This window comes from Carettochelys insculpta, chromosome 16 (genome assembly GCF_033958435.1).
Source record: "Carettochelys insculpta isolate YL-2023 chromosome 16, ASM3395843v1, whole genome shotgun sequence".
Taxonomy (NCBI): Eukaryota; Metazoa; Chordata; order Testudines; family Carettochelyidae; genus Carettochelys; species Carettochelys insculpta.
Genome location: NC_134152.1, coordinates 3,371,496 through 3,389,366, shown reverse-complemented (window position 1 = coordinate 3,389,366; position 17,871 = coordinate 3,371,496). Strand labels below are relative to the sequence as shown.

Here is a 17,871-nt window from a genome sequence, read left to right as displayed (position 1 = left end):
GGGGTCGGTGTAAGCCCAGGGCTGGGGGGATCGGGGCTCAGACGGGGGGTCGGTGTAACCCCACGGCTGGGGGGATCGGGGCTCAGTGGCGGGGTCGGTGTAAGCCCAGGGCTGGGGGGATCGGGGCTCAGTAAGGGGGGTCGGTGTAACCCCACGGCTGGGGGGCTCGGGGCGGGGTCGGAGTAACCCCAGGGCTGGGGGGCTCGGGGGGGGGTTGGTGTAACCCCAGGGCTGGGGAGATGGGGCGGGGCGCACGCGGGATCCTGGGCGCTGCCCCGGCCGTGTCCATCACGCCCACGGACCCCGCGGGGCGCACGGTGCCGCCCGGCCCAGGGGGCTCGATCCCCGCCCCGCCCCCGGCCGCGCAGCCGCCAATCGACGGGCGCTGCGCGGGGCCCCACCCCCGGCCCCGCCCCGCCCCCTAAAGCTGGGGGCGCGCGGCTGCCGGGCGGCAGCGGGAGCGGAGCCGGGCGCGAGGGGCTGCAGCCGGTGCCCGCAGCCCGGGCCGGGCCCGCCCGCCTGCAGCTCGCCCGGAGCGCGCCCCTGCAGCAGCCCCGCCGGCTCGGCTCGGTCCGGTGAGTGCGGCCGGCCTGTGTCCGCGGGACCCGGGCGGGGGCGCGCCGGGGGGGGATCGGTGCGCCCCGCCGCTGCCTCTGCGGGGCGGGGCAGGGCAGGGAGGAAGCGGGGCTCCGCCGGGGAACCAGGGCCGGGCCGCCTCTCCCCGGGCCCCCCGCGCTGCCCGCCCGGCCCCGGCGCTGCACGACGGCTGTCAGCGGCCGCGGGGAGCCGGGCTGCACCCTCCCGGCAGCGCCGTCTCCGAGCGGAGCCCCGGGAGGAGCTCGGCTGGCGGGGCCGAGCCCGGTTACGAAGCGGGGCGGGGAGGACCCTGGGCCCGGCGTTGGCTCTCGCAGTGCCCTGCTGGGGAGAGGCGAGGCGAGGCGAGGCAGCCCCGCACTCTGCTGGCCCTTGGCAGACCCTTGGGCCGGGGGCTGGGACCTGTGGGGAGGCGATGGGGTAAAAGCTGTGCAGGGGCTCGGCCCCACCACCTCCCCGGGGCTCAGTGGCTTCCTCAGGCGTCTTGGGACCACAGCGCCCCAGGCTGCCCAGCCCCTCCACGCCCAGGCTGGTGGCATGTTGGGGTGAACAGTGGAGCAGCCGCCAGGGTGGGCACCTCAAGCTCTGCTGGGCCAGGAGTGAGCTGTGGGCTGCCCCTGCTGGTAGCACCCACCCCTGGGTGCCTGCTGGGTCAGGCCCAGGGTTGCAGAGGGGAGGTGGGCAGTGGGGCTGGGTGTGTAGGGCCAGTGACTGGCAGCCTGAGGGGCTGGGAAGAACAGCCCCAGGGCCTTTGACCCCCTGAGCTGGGGAAGACACCTGCATAGGGCCGGGAGGGGGGTGGCAGAGCTGCCTTGGCAGCAGTGGGCACTGTGGAATGGGCGGGGATGGGCCACTCCTGGCCTGGCAGTGCTCCTTTTCCCCTCTTGGTAGTGGGCCGGGGGCAACTCTGTAAATAGAGCGTCAGATGCAGGAAGGGGGTTCTCTTAACGAGCAGCCGGGCTGGACTCCCTCCAGCAGCGCAGAGCCTGGCGCAGCAGGAATACACCATGCTCGCTGCTGGCGGACGGCCTGCCCCGGTTCTGGGAGCCCAGCTCAGCCAGGTCCCTTGCCACCACCCCAGGGGGTCCCGGAGCTGGCGCTGGGGCACATGGCAGCTGGGGGCAGGTTGGGAACGTGCCAGGGAGGAGCTTGGGGGCTGGGGGAGGTGAGAGAAGTTTGCTCGCGGAAGCCAGTGTCTGGACTGCGTATCCTGGTGCTGGGCCCTGGCAGACCCCGGCAAGACATTGGCCTTGCAGGGCCCTAGCCTGGGGTGGGTGGTGCTGGCTGGCCCGCATGGGGAAGGTCGTGCTGCCCTATGTAAGGGCTGGACCCCTCTGTTAAGAAACTGATGCTCAGACTGTGCCGCCTGGCCTGCCAGTGGCACCGTGCTGGGGCCCTGCTTGCCACAGCCATGGGACGCCCACAGGGCTGTGAGGGGCAGTGGGACTTCCGGGGAGCAGAGCTGCCTGCAAACCAGTTCTCTCATCCCAGTGGGGGCCCTGCCCCTGGGGGAGTGTTGCTAGGAACCAGGCTCTCCCCAAAGCCCTGGCCTGGGTTGGGCCACCAGCCGGCTTCCAGCACTGTGGGTCAGGGCTGGGGCCAGCCGGCTGTTCAGCCCGGTCCAGTGGATTTACTGACCTGGTGCTCAGTTAAATCCAGGGCCCTAGACTGAGGGCTGGCTGGGCCATGCCAGGCGAAGGGGGCGTGAAGCCCCATCCAGCAGGAAAGAGGCTCCTTCCTGTGACAAGTGGGCTGGTCCCGTAGCTGCTGCGTTCGGTCTGGACAGAGCAGGGACGTCTGCTGGGGCTGGTGAACATCGCCCTGTTGGGAGAGGCTGGGGGCAGCTGGCATTCGGGGCCACCCCTGGGCAGCCTGGTCTGGAGGGGGGTCAGGGCTGGAGCAGAGGGAAGCATTTGATCACGGTAAGGACAGCTCCCCGGTGCCCCAGGCCCTAGCTCCCCATCCTGCTGCCACATGCAGAGGGCTCCTGGCTCTCGGCATCCTGGCAGGACACCACAGACCCCATCTGTCTGCCCCTATAGCCGGGGCTTTGGGGCACATGCAGTGCCCCTCCCTTGCCTGGCCTGAGGCTTGCCCTGGAGGGGTCCCCATGTGGCTCTCCATGGCCCAGCTAGGCCCTGGCCCCTCTGCTGGGGCAGGGCTCAAGGCAGAGGCGGGTGGGGCTGGTGCTGAGGATGACAGCCGGCTAATGACTATTTTTGTACGCCGCACGCTTCCTCCATCGCCCTGTTGGGTCACCGTGGGGCCTGATGTAACTCCCAGCTCAGGCTGGGGTTCTCCCTCCCGGCTCACCTGCTGCGTGCCTGTCCTTCCCCCTGCGCAGCCTGCAGCCGGGCCAGCAGCTGGAGTCATGGGATCGGAATTCTATCTGGGGCTCTCACCGAGGCGCGTGTCGGCCGGTGCCGAGGGCGTGGGCGGGTTGGGTGTTGGAGCCAGGCCTCCCTTGCATTCACCCCCCCCCCCCGGCTTGCCCTGCTGGTTCCGGGGTCAGCCCGTCGGCTGCTCGGCTGGCCAGGCGGTTTGCTGGCCAGCCAGGATGGAAAATCCCCTTCTCGGCTCCGCAGCCAGGCGGGAGGAGAGAGGGCTCCATGCAGGCCTCTGGGCCGGGCCCCCAGCTCTCACCACTGGCGGCAGGGAATGCCAATGAGCAGCCCGCGCATTCCTCTGGGGCTGCCTCAGAGATTTAATTAAGTGGGAAGGGGAGCTGGTGGGGATGGCGGGAGGGGGATTAAGCAGCTAAGCCTGACCCCCGCCTGCTCCCAGGGCACTGCAGTGGGCTGGTCTGGCTGGTCAGGGGAACTGCTCGGCCCACAGAGGAGGCGGGGGCAGTGGAGCGACAGCAACTTCAGCCGGCCGTGCTGGGCCGGGATGTGGGGAGCCTGAGGGCCCCAGGCCTAGCAACAGGCAGCCGGGGGAGGCGCCCCCAGCAGCAGGCGGGTGCCCCATGCTGCTCTCCTCCCAGGACAGGCAGTGCCGAGCTGCCCCCAGCGCCTGCCAAGGGCTGAGGTGTGGGCCCAGCTTGGGCTTGCCAAGTGCCGGCGGCGCTGGCTCCAGAGGGGCCCAGAGCCAAGGGAGAAGGTTCTGGGGTTCAGCCACAGCCCACTCTTGCCTGCAATCCCTGCTCTGGTGGGAGGGGACCATGGCTTCCTGGATGGCCACTCAGGCCTAACTTTCCACCCCCACCTGAACCTGGCTGCAGGCCCCCGGCCTCCCAGCCCCAGCGGCGCGTGCCTCAACCACCGTGCGCCTCAACACCAAACACCGCAGCGTCGCCCTTCACTGGCCAGCCCTCCTCCTCACTGCCAAGAGCCCCGCGGAGTCAGGCTGCTTTTCCCCCCGTCCGACGCTCCCAGCCGGGTCCCGGTGGGCTCAGGGCAGCACTGCCACGATAGCTTAGCAGAGACGGGTGCAGACCCAGCATGCTTGCTCCAGAGGCGCCTAATCTGCTGGCGCATTGGCCGTGAGCAGCCAGAACCACCATCACCTCCTCCTCCTCCTCCTCCTTGCATTAACAACCCCCAGCTTGGGAGGCGAGCTTCAGCTTCGATACTGTGCAGCCCAGATACCACGGTGAGGGGCTCAGTGTGGCTGGCTGGCTCAGACAGGCAGCAGCTTTCATTGGGCATCTAACCCAGGGGCAGGGTGTCCCCAGAAGGACTGGGGGATGCCTCAGATTTGGAGATGTGCTAACATTAGGGCTACACCAGGGCCAGCTCCCTGCTTCGAGGCCTCTGACCTCCTGTCACCCTCCTTCTTTGGCTCGACCAGCTGTGCTGGCAATTCCAGCCGGGCCCCGCTCTCTGCACCCTGTGCTGGTGGGCAAGCAGAACCAATCGCAGACCTCCTAACAAGTGCTCCCTGCTTTTGAAGAGAACAACTCGGAGGCAAGGCCAACAGGAAGGGTTTGAACTCAGGGGTCAGACCCAAGATGTCCAACTTGCAAGCAGAGTACCTATACTAGAGAGAAGCCATCTGGGGAGCTCCTGGCCCGCGAGTTTGACTGCAGTTGCATGCAAGGTCTGAGTACATTTTTGAAAGGGAGCAATGAGCAACACCAATATAAACAGTAACATGGTGTCGTGTGAGGTTGATGGTGCTAGACCCATGCTGTCCAACATGCTAGCCACACATGGCTGTTTGGCCAGCTGAGTGTGGTGGGTTGGCTCGAACAATAAGTTTCTTTTCAGAATAAAGTGGCTAGTTCACTCTAGCAGTGGCTACTGCTTCAGGACAGGTTGGATACCACAGTGCTAGACCAACCCGAGCTCTCTTTGAAAAGATAACCAGTTTCCTAGAGAGAAGAGAGCTGGAATATCCTAGGACAAGAGCTGGGCCTGTCCTAGAAGGAGATTTGGATGACCTGGAAAACTGGAGGAACAGAAACAGGATGAAGCTGAATAGAGCAAAGTCAAGCACTTTGGGACCAGCACGGAGAACTTTTGCAAAAAGCTGGGGACAAATCAGTTGGCAGCAAGACAGGAAAAGGAAGATGTGAATGTGTTGGCTGGTTGGTTGATCACAGGATAACGAAGAGCAGCCAATGTGATGTGCTTCCGCAACAGGCTAACGAGGTCCTGGGTGAAGTATCTGCAGTAGGCTGGGACGGGTTGGTGCCACTGCACGGGGCCAGGTGAGACCTCACCTGGAATACTGTGTGCAGGTTTGAGCTCCCATCTCTGTGAAAGATGAATTCCAACTGGACCAGGGCAGAGGATGGCTATGAGGATGACCAGAGGAACGGAGAGCCTGTCTTAAGGGAGCAGACTTCAGGAGCTTGGCTCGCTTAGTCTAACCCAACGGAGACTGAGGGCAGATGTATTTATAGAGCAGTCCTACCAGAGGGATAAATACTAGGAGGGAGAGGAGTCATTTAAGTGGAGAGACCGTGCTGGCACAAGAACAAATGGATGCCAACTGCCCATCAGTAAGTGTAGGTTTGAAGGCAGACCAAGCCTAGCCATCAGAAGAATGGAGTTCTGGAACCTCCTTCTGAGGACAGGGGGAAAAAAACAACCCTAACTTGTTTCAAGACTGAGCTTGATAAATTTATGGAGGGGATGGTCTGGGGAGGTTGCCTACAGTGGCAAACTGCCCAGCTGTAACTACTGTTAGCAAACCTCTCCAATGGCCGCAGATGGGACAGGCTCTGAATTACGAGAGAATTCTTTTCTGAGTGTCTGGCTGGTGGATCTCGCCCATATGCTCAGGGTCTAACTGACACCGTATTTGGGGAGGAACGTCCCCCGGGTCAGATTGGCAGAGTCCCTGGCTGGGGTTTTCCCCTTCTTCTGCAGCATGGAGTACGGGTTGCCAGCCGGCTGGAACTAAAGCAGAGCCTCCGTTATGAACCCCTTGGCAATGGCGGACGTGCGTGTTGGAACAAAAGGTTCTGGAGGTTCTTCCCAAAGTTCGTTAACTGAACACTGACTCCCTAGCACTGCCCAGGAGAAGGCTGCTCTTAACCACCTGGAGCAGTTGAGGCTCTCTAGAACATGAGGTCTTTACATCCTGATTTGAGAGCGTCAGTAACTCGGCAAGGGTGACTGCAGAAGGGTCTGTGCTGTGCAGCGAGAAGGTGGGACCGTCTGGTCTCTGCACTCCGCATTCCCCTCCGATGATCAGACTTGGGCTGTGAGAGCGGGCAGAAGGAACTGGGCATGCTCCATCTTGAGAGGGTTGAGGGGGTCCTGAGAGGAGCAAAGGGCTGTTACAAAGAGGCCTGTGATCCATTGTTCCCCAGCTGGGCTCAGAGGAGGACAGGATGGGACCGGCTGAGGCCGCAGCAAAGGAGCGGCGGGTTAGAGCTGAGGAGCATTTTCCCCGCTCTGAGGACAGTTCGCTGTGGACCAGGCTTCCGAAGGAGGCTGTGGATCCCGGTCATTGGAGGGTTTTAATCCTGGTTAGCCAGGCACTTCCGGGGGCTGCTCCGAGGCTGTGTGTGCGTGCAGAGGCCCTTCCCTGCCGCCGGGCCGCACCGGGGCTTTTTTCAGCCAAGCTAATTTTGGGCAGCGGGTGGCTTGTTTGCATGCCCCGACCCACACGATGTTGCTGACAAAAAGGCTTTGTCTGCACTTCTCCAGGTGTGCTCGGCCCGGCCTCTGGGCAGGGGATGGGGCAGCTGCCCCCTCAAGCCTTGCAGGTACTTACCACCTGCAGTTCCTGCACTGGCCGGGGGGCATTCTGCCCCCCCCCCCCCATGCCAATTGGGAGCCAGCCCAGCAGTGTTACACTGGTGTAGGAGGCACCAGAATCTGGCCCCAAGGATGTAAACGGCGGTGGGCCTGATCCAGCCCTGGACCCCTTAGTTGGTTGGACCTGGTCCCAGCCTGGGCTGGAAGCACCCGGGTCTGGCAGCAGCAGAGGAGCAGGGTTGGGTTGTGAGCTCTCACTCTGCCCCCCAGGACAGACAACGGAGGAGGGAGCGGCCCTTGGTGGCGTCTGGGAGCCTGCATGCTGGAGGCCCAGCTGGAGCAGCGCTGGGAGCACCTCTCCTGCCCTGGCCACAGGAAGGCCAGCTGCCCACTGAGCGCCCTGCCCAACGCCAGGCTGCATGCGAACGTGCTAATTACCGCCTGCCTGCGGTGGCCAAGGGGCTGTGCACAGGGTGGGGTCTGCCTGCCTTTGTCCAGCGGGGTGGAGGGGTGCCACGGGGCCCAGCTGCACTTTGATGTGGGACCAGCAGCTCCTCGCCCCAGGAGTGCTAGAAATCCAGCCTGGCATGCTCCAGCCAGCTGCTGCCTCCCAGGGCTGAGCGGGTGGCTGTGGGGGAGCCAGCCCAGACAGCAGGGGGTTGCCCTGTTCTGTGTGTGGGCACGGGCCAGGCTGTCAGGGTGGGAGGTATGGAGGGCCAGATTCAGCCTTGCTTTACGCCAGGCTCTGAGCCCAGGAAGGCGGCTGGGGGCTGCAGGCAGCCGGCACAGTCAGGGGGCTGGTAAGGGCAGCAGGCCAGAGAACGTGGTCCCCCGGATCAAGCCAGGGCAGCCTCCAGCTGGTAGGCGCCCCAGGGGAGAGGCAAGCTGCCCCCAGTGGCTGAGAGGCCAGGAGGCACTGAGACAGCCGCTTCCTGAGCTCGGTGTGTGTCTGCAGCCAGCGCCACAGGGCTGGGGGTGTAGCTGAGCTGATGTCGCTGCCTGTCCCCCTTTACCAGCCTGCAGCCCCTCCCGGTGGGGTGGGGGACAGGGCTTCCCTCTAGCATCCCTGGGGCGTGCAGGAACTGGGGGGCGGAGGGGATCTGCAGGCCAGCCCCACACTGCTGCGTGCGGGTGTGGAGGAGTACCAGCAGGTGGGGGCGGCAGGGCCGGGTGAAGTCAGGGCAGCCCTGCTGGTCAGTCCCGTTGTGGAGTAAACAGCCCCAGCCCCGGCAGGCTGCAGGGCCGTGGGCGCCTGGGCCCAGCTCCGCAGGCGGCTGGAAAACACGCGCCAGCCAGCCTCTCTGCTGCGGGCCCGGAGCTGGGCGCAAGCCAGCGGAGCAGAGGCGGGGCTGGATCGAGCGCTGGCGGAACGAGCTGCTTCGTACCTCTCGGCTTTGTCTCCACCCGGCTCGGCTCCGCTCTGGGCCCCCCTTTTCCTGTCTCCCCCGTTTATTAGGTGTAAGCCCGGAGGAGTGGTGCTAAGCCACCAAGCTTTGCCTGGGCTGGCGGTTAACCCCTCGGGCTCTGGCATCTCTGCCTGCCCAGAGCCTCACAGCCCCCCTAGACCCAGGCCCGGGTCTCCCACCCAGGCCCTGGTGCAGGGTGAGAGCTGGGCTGTGGGGCAGTCAGCCCCAGAGGAGGGAGGGGCCTGTGCCAGCTATGGGCTCGCCCTGGCTGGGGCAGGGAGTCAGCACAGGGAAATGGAGTTAGGATCCGGCCGGCCTGGCCCTCAGGGCGTGGGCGGGCTCGTGGCAAGGAGGCAGGGGTGGGGCAAAGCCGCCCCACTGCCTTGGCCTGACCTGGCAGCCGGGGGGAGGAAATGCACCCACGATTAAAGGGACAGCAGACTGTAGTCAGCAGCTTGGCTGCAGCCCCAGCCACGTCAGCGAAACCTGACCCTGGCATTTCAAACCCGACTCCCGCCCGGCACTGGCAGCGTGCCCCCACCCCCCTGCCCTGCCAGGCCCCCGCCCGCTTCTCCAGAGCATCGCCCGCCTGCCTGGCCACGCTGCTGGGAGCACCAGGGACAGAGCCAGGCCTACCCCTGCCCTGCTCCCCGGGGGCAGCCCCCGGCCTGGGCAGATGCCACCTGCAGCCCTGCCAAAGGGGTTTAAAGCTCCAGCCTGGCGCCAGGCAAGCAGGAGGGAGCCTTTTCCCAGCTGCGGAGGGAGGTGCCCGCTGGGGCCCAGTGCTGAACACCGAGTGCTGCCTTCTGGGAGCGCCCCGGAGGGGGCGCAGAGCACAGCTGGGAGTGGAGCATGGCAAGAGGGGGCAGTTCAGCCAGCCCCCCCCCCCCAGCACTCCTCTCTGCCCCTTCCTGCGCCAGCTGCTGCCCCGAGCCCCCTGCTTTCAGTCCTGCCTTCCCCCCAGTGCTTCTGTCCCAGGGGTGCCAAGGGCCTGCTCCTGCCCCCTGCTGTACAAGGCAGACCCCCCGCCCTGCCCCGGGGATGGGGGGGAAGGAGACTGCTGCCATGACATGCTTATCGGCTGGGTGCCCTGCTCCCCGAGTTCTGCTCTGCCCAGGGTGTGTCTCAGGGCCAGGGCCCCAGACTCCCCCGGGCGCTTGAGCTGCTGCTGCTGGTGGGGAGGAGGCAGCCTGGGGGTGCTTGGCCAGAGCTGGCAGCAGGCACCTGTGTGCTACTGGGTCAGGCCCAGCATAGGGCCTGGGATCACAGCTGCAGGGGGGGGAGCAGGGGAGCGTGGCTGGGGAGGCAGGGCCGGGTGGGCCCCACGGTGCTGTACCAGGCTGGTTGGGGTCAGGGGGGAGCCTCCACTTCCAGCCCAGCCTGGCAGCACCTCCTTGGGCCACAGCTGGCTCCCATTAGGAGCAGCCCAGGCCAGGGAGGCCAGCGCAGATGAAAGATCGCCAGGGTGGCAGGCAGCAGAGACAAGCCCGGCAGTACCTGGGGCCACGACCTTGGGGCTCCCATGACCCCGGGAGCCTGGAGCCAGGGAAGGCAGCAAGGGCTGACCAGCAAAGCATGAGCCAGGCCCAGGAGGCCCCGGGGTCAGCAGCCATCTCCTCAGGAGCAGCCTGGGGCAGAGGGCCCGGCAGCCCTGCCTCTTCCTGGCCGGACGCTGCTCTAGTTCCACACTCACAGCCCTGCGGGAATCACTCCTCTCCTCCCAGGGACTGACCCCGGCTGTGCCTCAAGCAGCTCCTGTGATCCTTGGGTGCCGTCTTGCCCGCTGGCTCTGTGGAGCCCTGCCCCGCCCCCTTTCCTCCCCGCCAGGCCAGGGACCCCTCGCTGCTCGGCCTCGCGTGGACACCTGGCAGGGAAGAGCTGGCCTGGGCTCTGACCACTCGGGGAGCAGCCTGAGTGGAGGCCAGCACCACCCCCCAACCTGCCTCCATTTCTTCCTGGCAGCCAGCCCCGGGGTGCAATGCAACTGTGGGGCAGCAGAGAGCGCAGCCCAGCCCTCCGCAGCTCACCCCATGGCGCCCTCGCTCCCGAGCCCAGTGCTGCGGGGGGGTGCACCCGAGGGGCCTGCCCAGCTGATGCTGTTGCTACCCAGAGTCGGGGTGGTGGTTGCCCACCGCTGCCCTGTCTGAGCGGGGGTGTGGGAAGCCAGTCGGGTGGGGGTAGATGGCTGCGGTGCTAGTGGAGCAGGATGCGGCAGGGGCTGCGATGCCTGAGCAGGGGGGCAAGGGGAGCCCTGGCAGCTGGTGGAGACGCCGTGCTCCCTGGTAGACAAGCCGCAGGCCCCCAGATGCTGCTGGACTCCCCCGCCCCGGCAATGACTAAGGCCTGGCCTGGCCTGCCCACTGGGTGGAGGAACCCAGCAGCCGTTCCAAGCTCGGGGCCGAAGCCGGCGCTGAGGGGTGGGGGCCTTGCTGGCCTCGCCCGGCCATGCCTCAGCCAGGACTCTGGGCAGTGTACTGGGCCTGAGCGGGCGAGATCTCCCCTGCATCTCAGGGGCCTGCAGCCCCCGCTTCCCTGGAACGGCTCTGGCTGCGCTGGGGTGCTCGGCTCTCCCGGCAGCCAGCGACCAGCGGCTGAAGGATGTGAGTCACTGGGACGAAATGTTCCTCTCCCCCGGCCGCCCTTTGCGGGAGACCAGCTCTCAGTAATGCAGCTAGGAGCCAGGCCTGGGCCAGGGGGGTGACGGTGCTCGGACGCCGCCAAAACCAGGAGGGAGCTGCGGGGTGGGAGGGGGGAGGGGAGACATGCTCCCCCCCCCCAGTGATGGCCCAGAGAGTTTGGGGGGAAGCGGAAAGGAGCAGTGGCCCTTCCCTGCCCAGGCTGGTCACCACACGGCCTCTGAACTAGCTGCCCCAGGCGTGCCTGGCTCTCCCCCGAGAAGGCACAGCCCTGCTCTGGAGTCTCCAAGCAATTTGGGTGCCCTGGCACATGGGTGCTTGGGCAGGGGCAGGGAGATTGTGCCGGAGGAGAGGCCGAGCAAGGTCGGGGGCTGACGGGCAGCAGGGAGCGTGGGGAGCTCTCCAGGGCCCCACAGCGCCTGGCGGCTGCTCAGGGTTATCAGGCCAGGCACTGAGGCAGCCTGTGGGTTGGACTGCAGGTCTGGGGCCGAGGCGCAAGCTCCCCAGGAGGAGGGACCAGGAGTGTGCCCGCGGGGCGTAGGCAGGACTGCCCACGCTGATCTCGGCCCTGGGAGGCCTGCTTAGAGTTCACCGCCGCTCTGCAAATGAACCCCCCCGCCCCGAGAAATTCACCCTGCTCCGCCCCACCTCGTGGAGCAGCCGGGCCAGCGACCCGGCTCCAGCCGCTGGCAGCAGGGCCATGCCAAGGGCAGGAGGGTGGCGGGAAGGACAGCCCTGTTCCCGTTGGCTGGCGGGAGGCTGCTGACGGGCTGGCACCTTGCAGCTGCACGGGGGTCCCAGGGCCCAGCCCTAAAAGGACCGTCTGCAGCGCCGGCTGTCCGGGGAACTGAGCACAGCCCACAGGGCGGCAGGAGGACCCAGCCCCAGCCGGCCGGCCCTGTGCCAGGCAGCTGTAGCTGAGAACAAGGCCCCCATGGCCTGGCCTTGGGAGCCCGAGGGCGGGTGACCGGCGCAAACAGGGAGCACGGGCCGAGGGGGGTTGCTGGGGGAAGGAACTGGCAGTAGCTTGGCCACGGGGGGGGGGGGGGGGGCCTGTGGTGGGACGGGCAGAGCCGCTGCTCTGTTGGCTGCCGCAGGTGGCCCCAAGAAGCTCCCACGCTCCTGCTGTGCCGGCCCTGGGCGCTGCTGGGGCCCTTCCACGCACCGCCACTCTGCCCGCCGGAGACGGGGGGGGTGGGCTCAGTGCTGGGGCGCCGCTGCCTGGTGCTTGGCACAGCTGTGAGGCGGGGGGCTGCTCCCTCGGGCCAGCGGGCAGCCCGGGGAGCTAGAAGGCCGGGGTGCTGGGAGACGCGCTCCCTCCAGTAGCTCCTCTTCATCTCCGAGGTGGCTGCGTCCCACCCGTCCCCCGGGGGAGCCGGGGTAAAGGGGACCCTGCCAGTGCCCCCCTTAACGCTGCGGGGCCCACAAAGCCGGGGGTACAGAGACGGCGCACGGTGGGGCCAGCTGCCCGAGGGGCCTCCCCGCACGAGGTGACGCTCTGGTGTTTCTCTCCGCAGAGTCCAGCATGGAGTCCCTGACCCTGTGGGCCCTGCTCCTCCTGCCCCCCACAGCCCTGGCTCTGGGCTGCCCCACGGGCTGCCAGTGCAGCCAGCCGCAGGTGGTCTTCTGCGCCGGCCGCCGGAGCCACGAGGTGCCCAGGGGCCTGCCCCCGGACACGACCTCCCTTTACGCCTTCGAGAACGGCATCACGGCGCTCGGCGACGGCAGCTTCCGGGGCCTGCCGGTGCTGCAGCAGCTGGACCTCTCCCAGAACGAGATCGCCGCTCTCCAGGGAGACGTCTTCCAGCCCCTCAGCAGCCTGGTCAACCTGGACCTGTCCTCCAACCAGCTGCGGGAGATCACCAACGAGACCTTCCGCGGCCTGCGCCGGCTGGAGCGCCTCTACCTGGAGCGCAACCAGATCCAGCACATCCACCCGGCCGCCTTCGACACGCTGGAGAACCTGCTGGAGCTCAAGCTCCAGCACAACCAGCTGCGCTCGGTGCCTCCCCTGAACCTCCCCAGCCTGCTGCTGCTGGACGTCAGCCACAACGCCATCACGGCCCTGGAGGCTGGAGCCTTTCGGGCGGGGAACCTGGAGTCCCTCCGCGTAGCCGGGCTGGGGCTGAGCCGCCTGGACGAGGAGCTTTTTGAGAGCCTGGAGAACCTCCACGAGCTGGACGTCTCGGACAACGCGCTGGGCAGTGTCCCGGCCGTGCTGCGGCGGCTGCGGGGCCTCACCAAGCTGAGCCTGGCCGGGAACGCCCGGATTGCCCAGCTGCGGGCGGAGGACTTTGGGGCGCTGCGTAACCTCCAAGAGCTGGACATCAGCAACCTCAACCTCAACACCATCCCACGGGACTTCTTCAGCGGCCTGCCCAGGCTGCGGGCCGTCACGGCGGCCGAGAACCCCTTCAACTGCGTCTGCCCGCTGAGCTGGCTAACGCGCTGGCTGCGTGGCAGCCCCGTGGCGCTCCGGCGCTCGGAGGAGACCCGCTGCCACTTCCCACCCAAGAACGCGGCCAAGCTCCTCCAGCATCTGGAGTACGCGGACTTCGGCTGCCCGGCCACCCCCACGCCCACCCCCACCCCGGGAACCACCTCCCCGCTGCCCGCCGGGCCCTTCAGCACCAGCCGGCCCCCTCCGCCGGCAGCCAGTGTGGCAGCTCCCACGGCCGCCCCCGTGGGGGGCAGCTCCACCCTGGCGCCACTCACGGCTCCGCAGGGGCCCACCAGCCCCGCGAGGCAGCTCTGCCCCCCTCGGACGTGTTTAAATGGGGGCACCTGCTGGCTGGACACACACCACCACCTGCAGTGCCGCTGCCCTGCCGGCTTCTCCGGCCCGTCCTGTGAGGCCGAGGTGCGGAGAACCACCACGGCCCCTGACACCCAGGTGCCGGCGCGGGGCAAGCGGATCAGCGTCAAGCAGGTGGGCAGCTCCTCGCTGACTGTGGACTTGAGAAGCTACCAGCAGGCCAAAGACCAGCTGAAGGGCGTCCGCCTGACCTACCGCAACCTCTCGGGGCCTGACAAGCGGCCGGTCACGCTCAGCCTGCCCACCTCGCTCTCCGAGTACACCGTGCGGGCGCTGAGACCCAACGCCACCTACCGCCTCTGCGCTGGGCCGCTGGGGGAGAAACCCTCGGAAGGGGAGTTCTGCCTGGAGGCTCGCACCGCCCCGGCCGCCCCGGTCACGCACCAGCAACACCTGCCTGTCACCCAGACCAAAGACGGCAACCTGACGCTCATGGTCGTGCCGGCGGTGGCGGCTGTACTGCTGCTGGTGATCGCCGTGGCTGCGGTCACCTACTACCTCCGGCACCGGCGAGCTAAGGCGCAGGACGGTCCCGGGGTGGACGCCAGCCCCCTGGAGCTGGAAGGGGTCAAAACATGTCTGGAGAACAAAGACTTGGCAGCCCAGAATTCAAAGCCGCCCGAGGACGTGGCGGCGCCCAACGACTTAGACTGCGAGGCCCCACTTATGCATCAGCGCTACCCCAGTAACAACAATACCCCGGCGGGCAAACCAGCCTACTTCTAGACCTTATTCCAGAGCCCGGCTGGACGGACAAGCGCTGGGGCTTGTAAGCACGCAGGGGCTTCCTGGACAGGACGAGGGGCAGCCAAGGGTTAAATTAAATTAAGCCCAAAGCCCCCACCACATCATGTGCATTTTTCCTAGAGGGGCGTCCACCTAGGGAGCAGGCTCCGTAATTTATCCGCTCAGCACGTGGCGAAGTGCCCAATGTTTCCCTACCTGCCTGGCTGTGCGCAGGGAGAGGGGTTCTTAGCTACTGCTGTGGAAAAAATAGGGGGCTTAGTTACGAGATCTCAGGGTGCTGGTTAACAACAGCCTCGGGGGCCAAGTGCTGCCAGCGGTAGCAGACTGAGTGCTAGTTGGGCTTGAAAAGCAATGAAGAAAGGGGGGATCCCTCCCCCAGGACTCTCAGACCTGCTCCCCCCCAGGGCGCTGAAGGACACCCCCCCCACCGCTGGAAGGAAAGCGTTCCTCCCATTTCTTCTGGGAGAGCTTCTTCCTAACACCGACCAGTGGCCTTTGGTTTTGTAAACGAGATGAAGGAAGATGCCTTTTTTTGGTACAAAAATAAACTCTTTTGTACAGCGGTAGCTGGGTCTGGCTGGCGAGGGAGGCTTGGGCCCTGGGCACAGACCGCCACACCAGCAGGCCTGCTCCACCCGGGAGAGGACTGGCAGCTGCCCATCCCACAGGGCGTTGGCTGGGGTGGGGGTTTCACTGGTGCGCAAAAAATGGGGTCCTGGGGTGTAAGTGGGAGGAAAGAAGTGACGCTTCTGCAGAACGGCAGCTGTCGGCCCCCCGGCCTTTTGTTAGTTCCTCCAGCCCTGGCCCTGCAGCAGCTACAGCGAGTCTGAATTTAGCAGAGTGCTGCAGCTTTCCCTTTATGGCCAGACTGGCCAAAGCAACGCAATGCTGGCAAAACCCCACCAGCGTGATCCTGACCTCCCTCCGTCCCCAGGGCAGGGACAGCCGCCTGTGTGCCCGCCGGTGCCCTGCTCTCTGGCTGAGCCGGCGAGCTGAGCCCAGCAGCTGGGATGCGCGCGAGGTCCCTGAGCCGGAGGGAATGCGGACGGCCCCCTGACCCTTTCATAAGCCCCAGGCAGACTCCCTCCACCCCGGCTCCAACTGGACGGCCCTGTCCCCTAGCAGAACAGGTGCCATCACCTGGCATGGAGCACGGCCCCAGGGGCAGGGCACCTACGGGAGACGTGGGCTCCAGTTCCAACTCCACCACTGAGCCGCTAGGAACTGCTTTGTCCAAGTCTCTGTTTGCTGCCTCAGTTTCCTATCTGACTGCTCCCCGGGGGGGACGCTGGGAGGTCGCCAGCTGGCGAAGGTTCTGTCCGGAGCAGTTACCCAGGGCTTGTGCTGGGGCTGAGCCCAGCGCTCCGGCCCTGCAGCGGGGCCCTGCGGTGCTCGGCGCGGTACCGGCCGAGCAGCAGGTCGGTTCCTGTCTGTAAGCGCTGCCTGGACAAAGGAGAGCGCACCCCAACCATGGTTGCCCAGGCTTGGCTCCCGCCCTGGCAGAACAGTGCACGGGGCGCAGGGTGTGGTGCTGGCCTTGCCGCCAAGAGGACAAGCCCCACCCCCCGGTTCTCTACGGGCTGGGGGGCTGCTCCGGCTGGCCTGGTAAGATGAATCCCTTCCCCCCCTGGCCACCAATGATCCCGGGGCCTCTTGCAGGGTCCAGCACGTTCCCCCCGCCCCGTCTCCAAGTCAGGGGCGTGATCAGCTGCGCCCAGCTCCCGGAGCTCGCTGGGGGCTGGACGCTGGGGGCGGCCAGGCTGGGAGGGGTGCATGCCCGGCGATCAGCACACAGGCTGGAGACGGTGCAGCTGCAGCCGCGCTGGAGAAATGCTCCGAGGCAGAAGGGCCGGGAGCCGGCGCACCGAACCAGCCAGTCCTGCGGGCCCTGTACGGCGGCTAGCGGCAGTTCTGGCCAAGGTGTCGTGTCTGCGTGATGATGCCCAAGGGCAGCCTGCCAGGACGTGGGCGGGGTGGGGAGGGGGCAGCCATCCCGGTGTCAGTTACCCTGGGGAAGGTCCCCAGGGCCCTGGAGGGGGGACCCTGCCCTAGTTCCCCTCTCTGTTCTGAAGCAAGTAGGGCAACTGCCTGTGAGTATGTCACAGAGCAGGGGGGTCCCAGGCCCTGGCCCCACCCGCAGGCAGAGGGGACTCTCACTCGGCAGGGAGCCCAGGAGGGTTATCAGGCGACAGGGACGCAGCATGGACCAGACTTGTCTGCACAGGGACCAGAAGCCATCAGTACAGCCCAGCATGGGGAGAGGGGCCCAGAGGGCTCCCTGAGCTGGGCCCTGGCCCCACTTCCTCCCTCTCCAGCCCCACTGCACAGCCCAGTTCCAATTCCAACCAGCCAGGCCCCTCCTCCCGCCTTCGGCCTATTTCCTCTGGGAAGAAAGGGGGTCATCTGGTTGCCTAGGTTACACATGGCCTGGATCCCCATTGTGTATCACACCAAAAACCAGCTGTGCACTGATGCCGTGCCTGGGGAAACTGAGGCACCCAGTGGGGTTAGTACAGGACGAGGAAACGCAGGCAGCCTCCCCAGGGGAGTAAAATCCTCGCCCCCGACTTGGTCAGTTTGTTTTGTGTCTTTAATCTTTGGCCTAGCGGGAATGTCCGGCCTGATCTGCCCCTGCTGGGAGGACTCGGCGGCGGATTGGGTCTGGTCTCCGCCTTCACGGGCTGGGCCCTACAACTTGGCCAGGATGCTGGGGTAGATCCTGCTTGGGCCAGGTGGCGCCTCTGCGGGCCGAGCCCCTGGGCACTGTGCTGGACGGGGATCAGGGCAAGCGTAAGGCCGAGAGCCCCCTGCACGTCCCACAGCCCTCAACCCCGGGTGCTACCCAGCAGCAGGGTTCACGCTACTTTTTCCATCCGGGGTGGAATACATTTTATTGTGTGCACCGAGGCATGTGCAGACACGCACCAGCAATAGCAACCTACGCTGTGCTCAGCTTACAGGGACCGCTGCCCTGGGAAGGGCTGCAGGAGCCCTGTCCCCCCACCCCCGTCCAACCCCCACCACGCACCCCTGATGCCGGCAGCGAAGGGACATGCCCTGCTGCCAAGCTGGTGCCTCGGAGGGCCTGGCTCAGCCACAGGCCAAAGAGCAGGGCAGGCACCACAGGCCGGGGCTGATAGAGCACCTGCCCCACAGCACACGCTGTGCTGGGCACTGGGGACAGTTTTCCTGGCGCTCTTTGTGCCGGCGGGAGGATCAGCCGCTTCAGGCCAGCCCGGCGTGTTTACGCGCAGCCTTGGGCCTGCGAGAACTTAGAATTCACTTGGTTTCACTTTTCCTTAGCCGAATTCCATCAATATTTACACAGCTGCCTTTCATTTCTACCCCCCACAGCCCCCGCCACCGGCTTGCTGCCGGGCTCCCTGGCTCTGGTTAACGGAGCGTTACAGGCGGGGGGCTGCACAGAGCGGAGCGTGGCCCCCAGATCCCCCCAGCCCAGCTCCCGGCTGCCGCGTAGGGCAGGCAGGGTGCTCGGGAGCAGAGCGCTGAAGTGGCAAAGC

General features: G+C 66.3%; 2 protein-coding genes across 4 annotated transcripts in view; one reads left to right on the top strand and one right to left on the bottom strand.

Annotated features, from left to right (window-relative positions):
• CORO7 (coronin 7) overlaps positions 1-17,871 on the bottom strand; it is a 92,843-nt gene that overhangs the window by 26,260 nt on the left and 48,712 nt on the right. The gene's annotated exons all lie outside the window — the stretch shown is intronic.
• On the top strand, positions 428-14,925 carry VASN (vasorin). The gene is made up of 2 exons (XM_075010361.1): positions 428-575; positions 12,306-14,925. Exon 2 carries the CDS (start codon positions 12,314-12,316, stop codon positions 14,327-14,329), a length of 2,016 nt encoding a protein of 671 aa, XP_074866462.1. The 5' UTR covers positions 428-575; positions 12,306-12,313; the 3' UTR covers positions 14,330-14,925.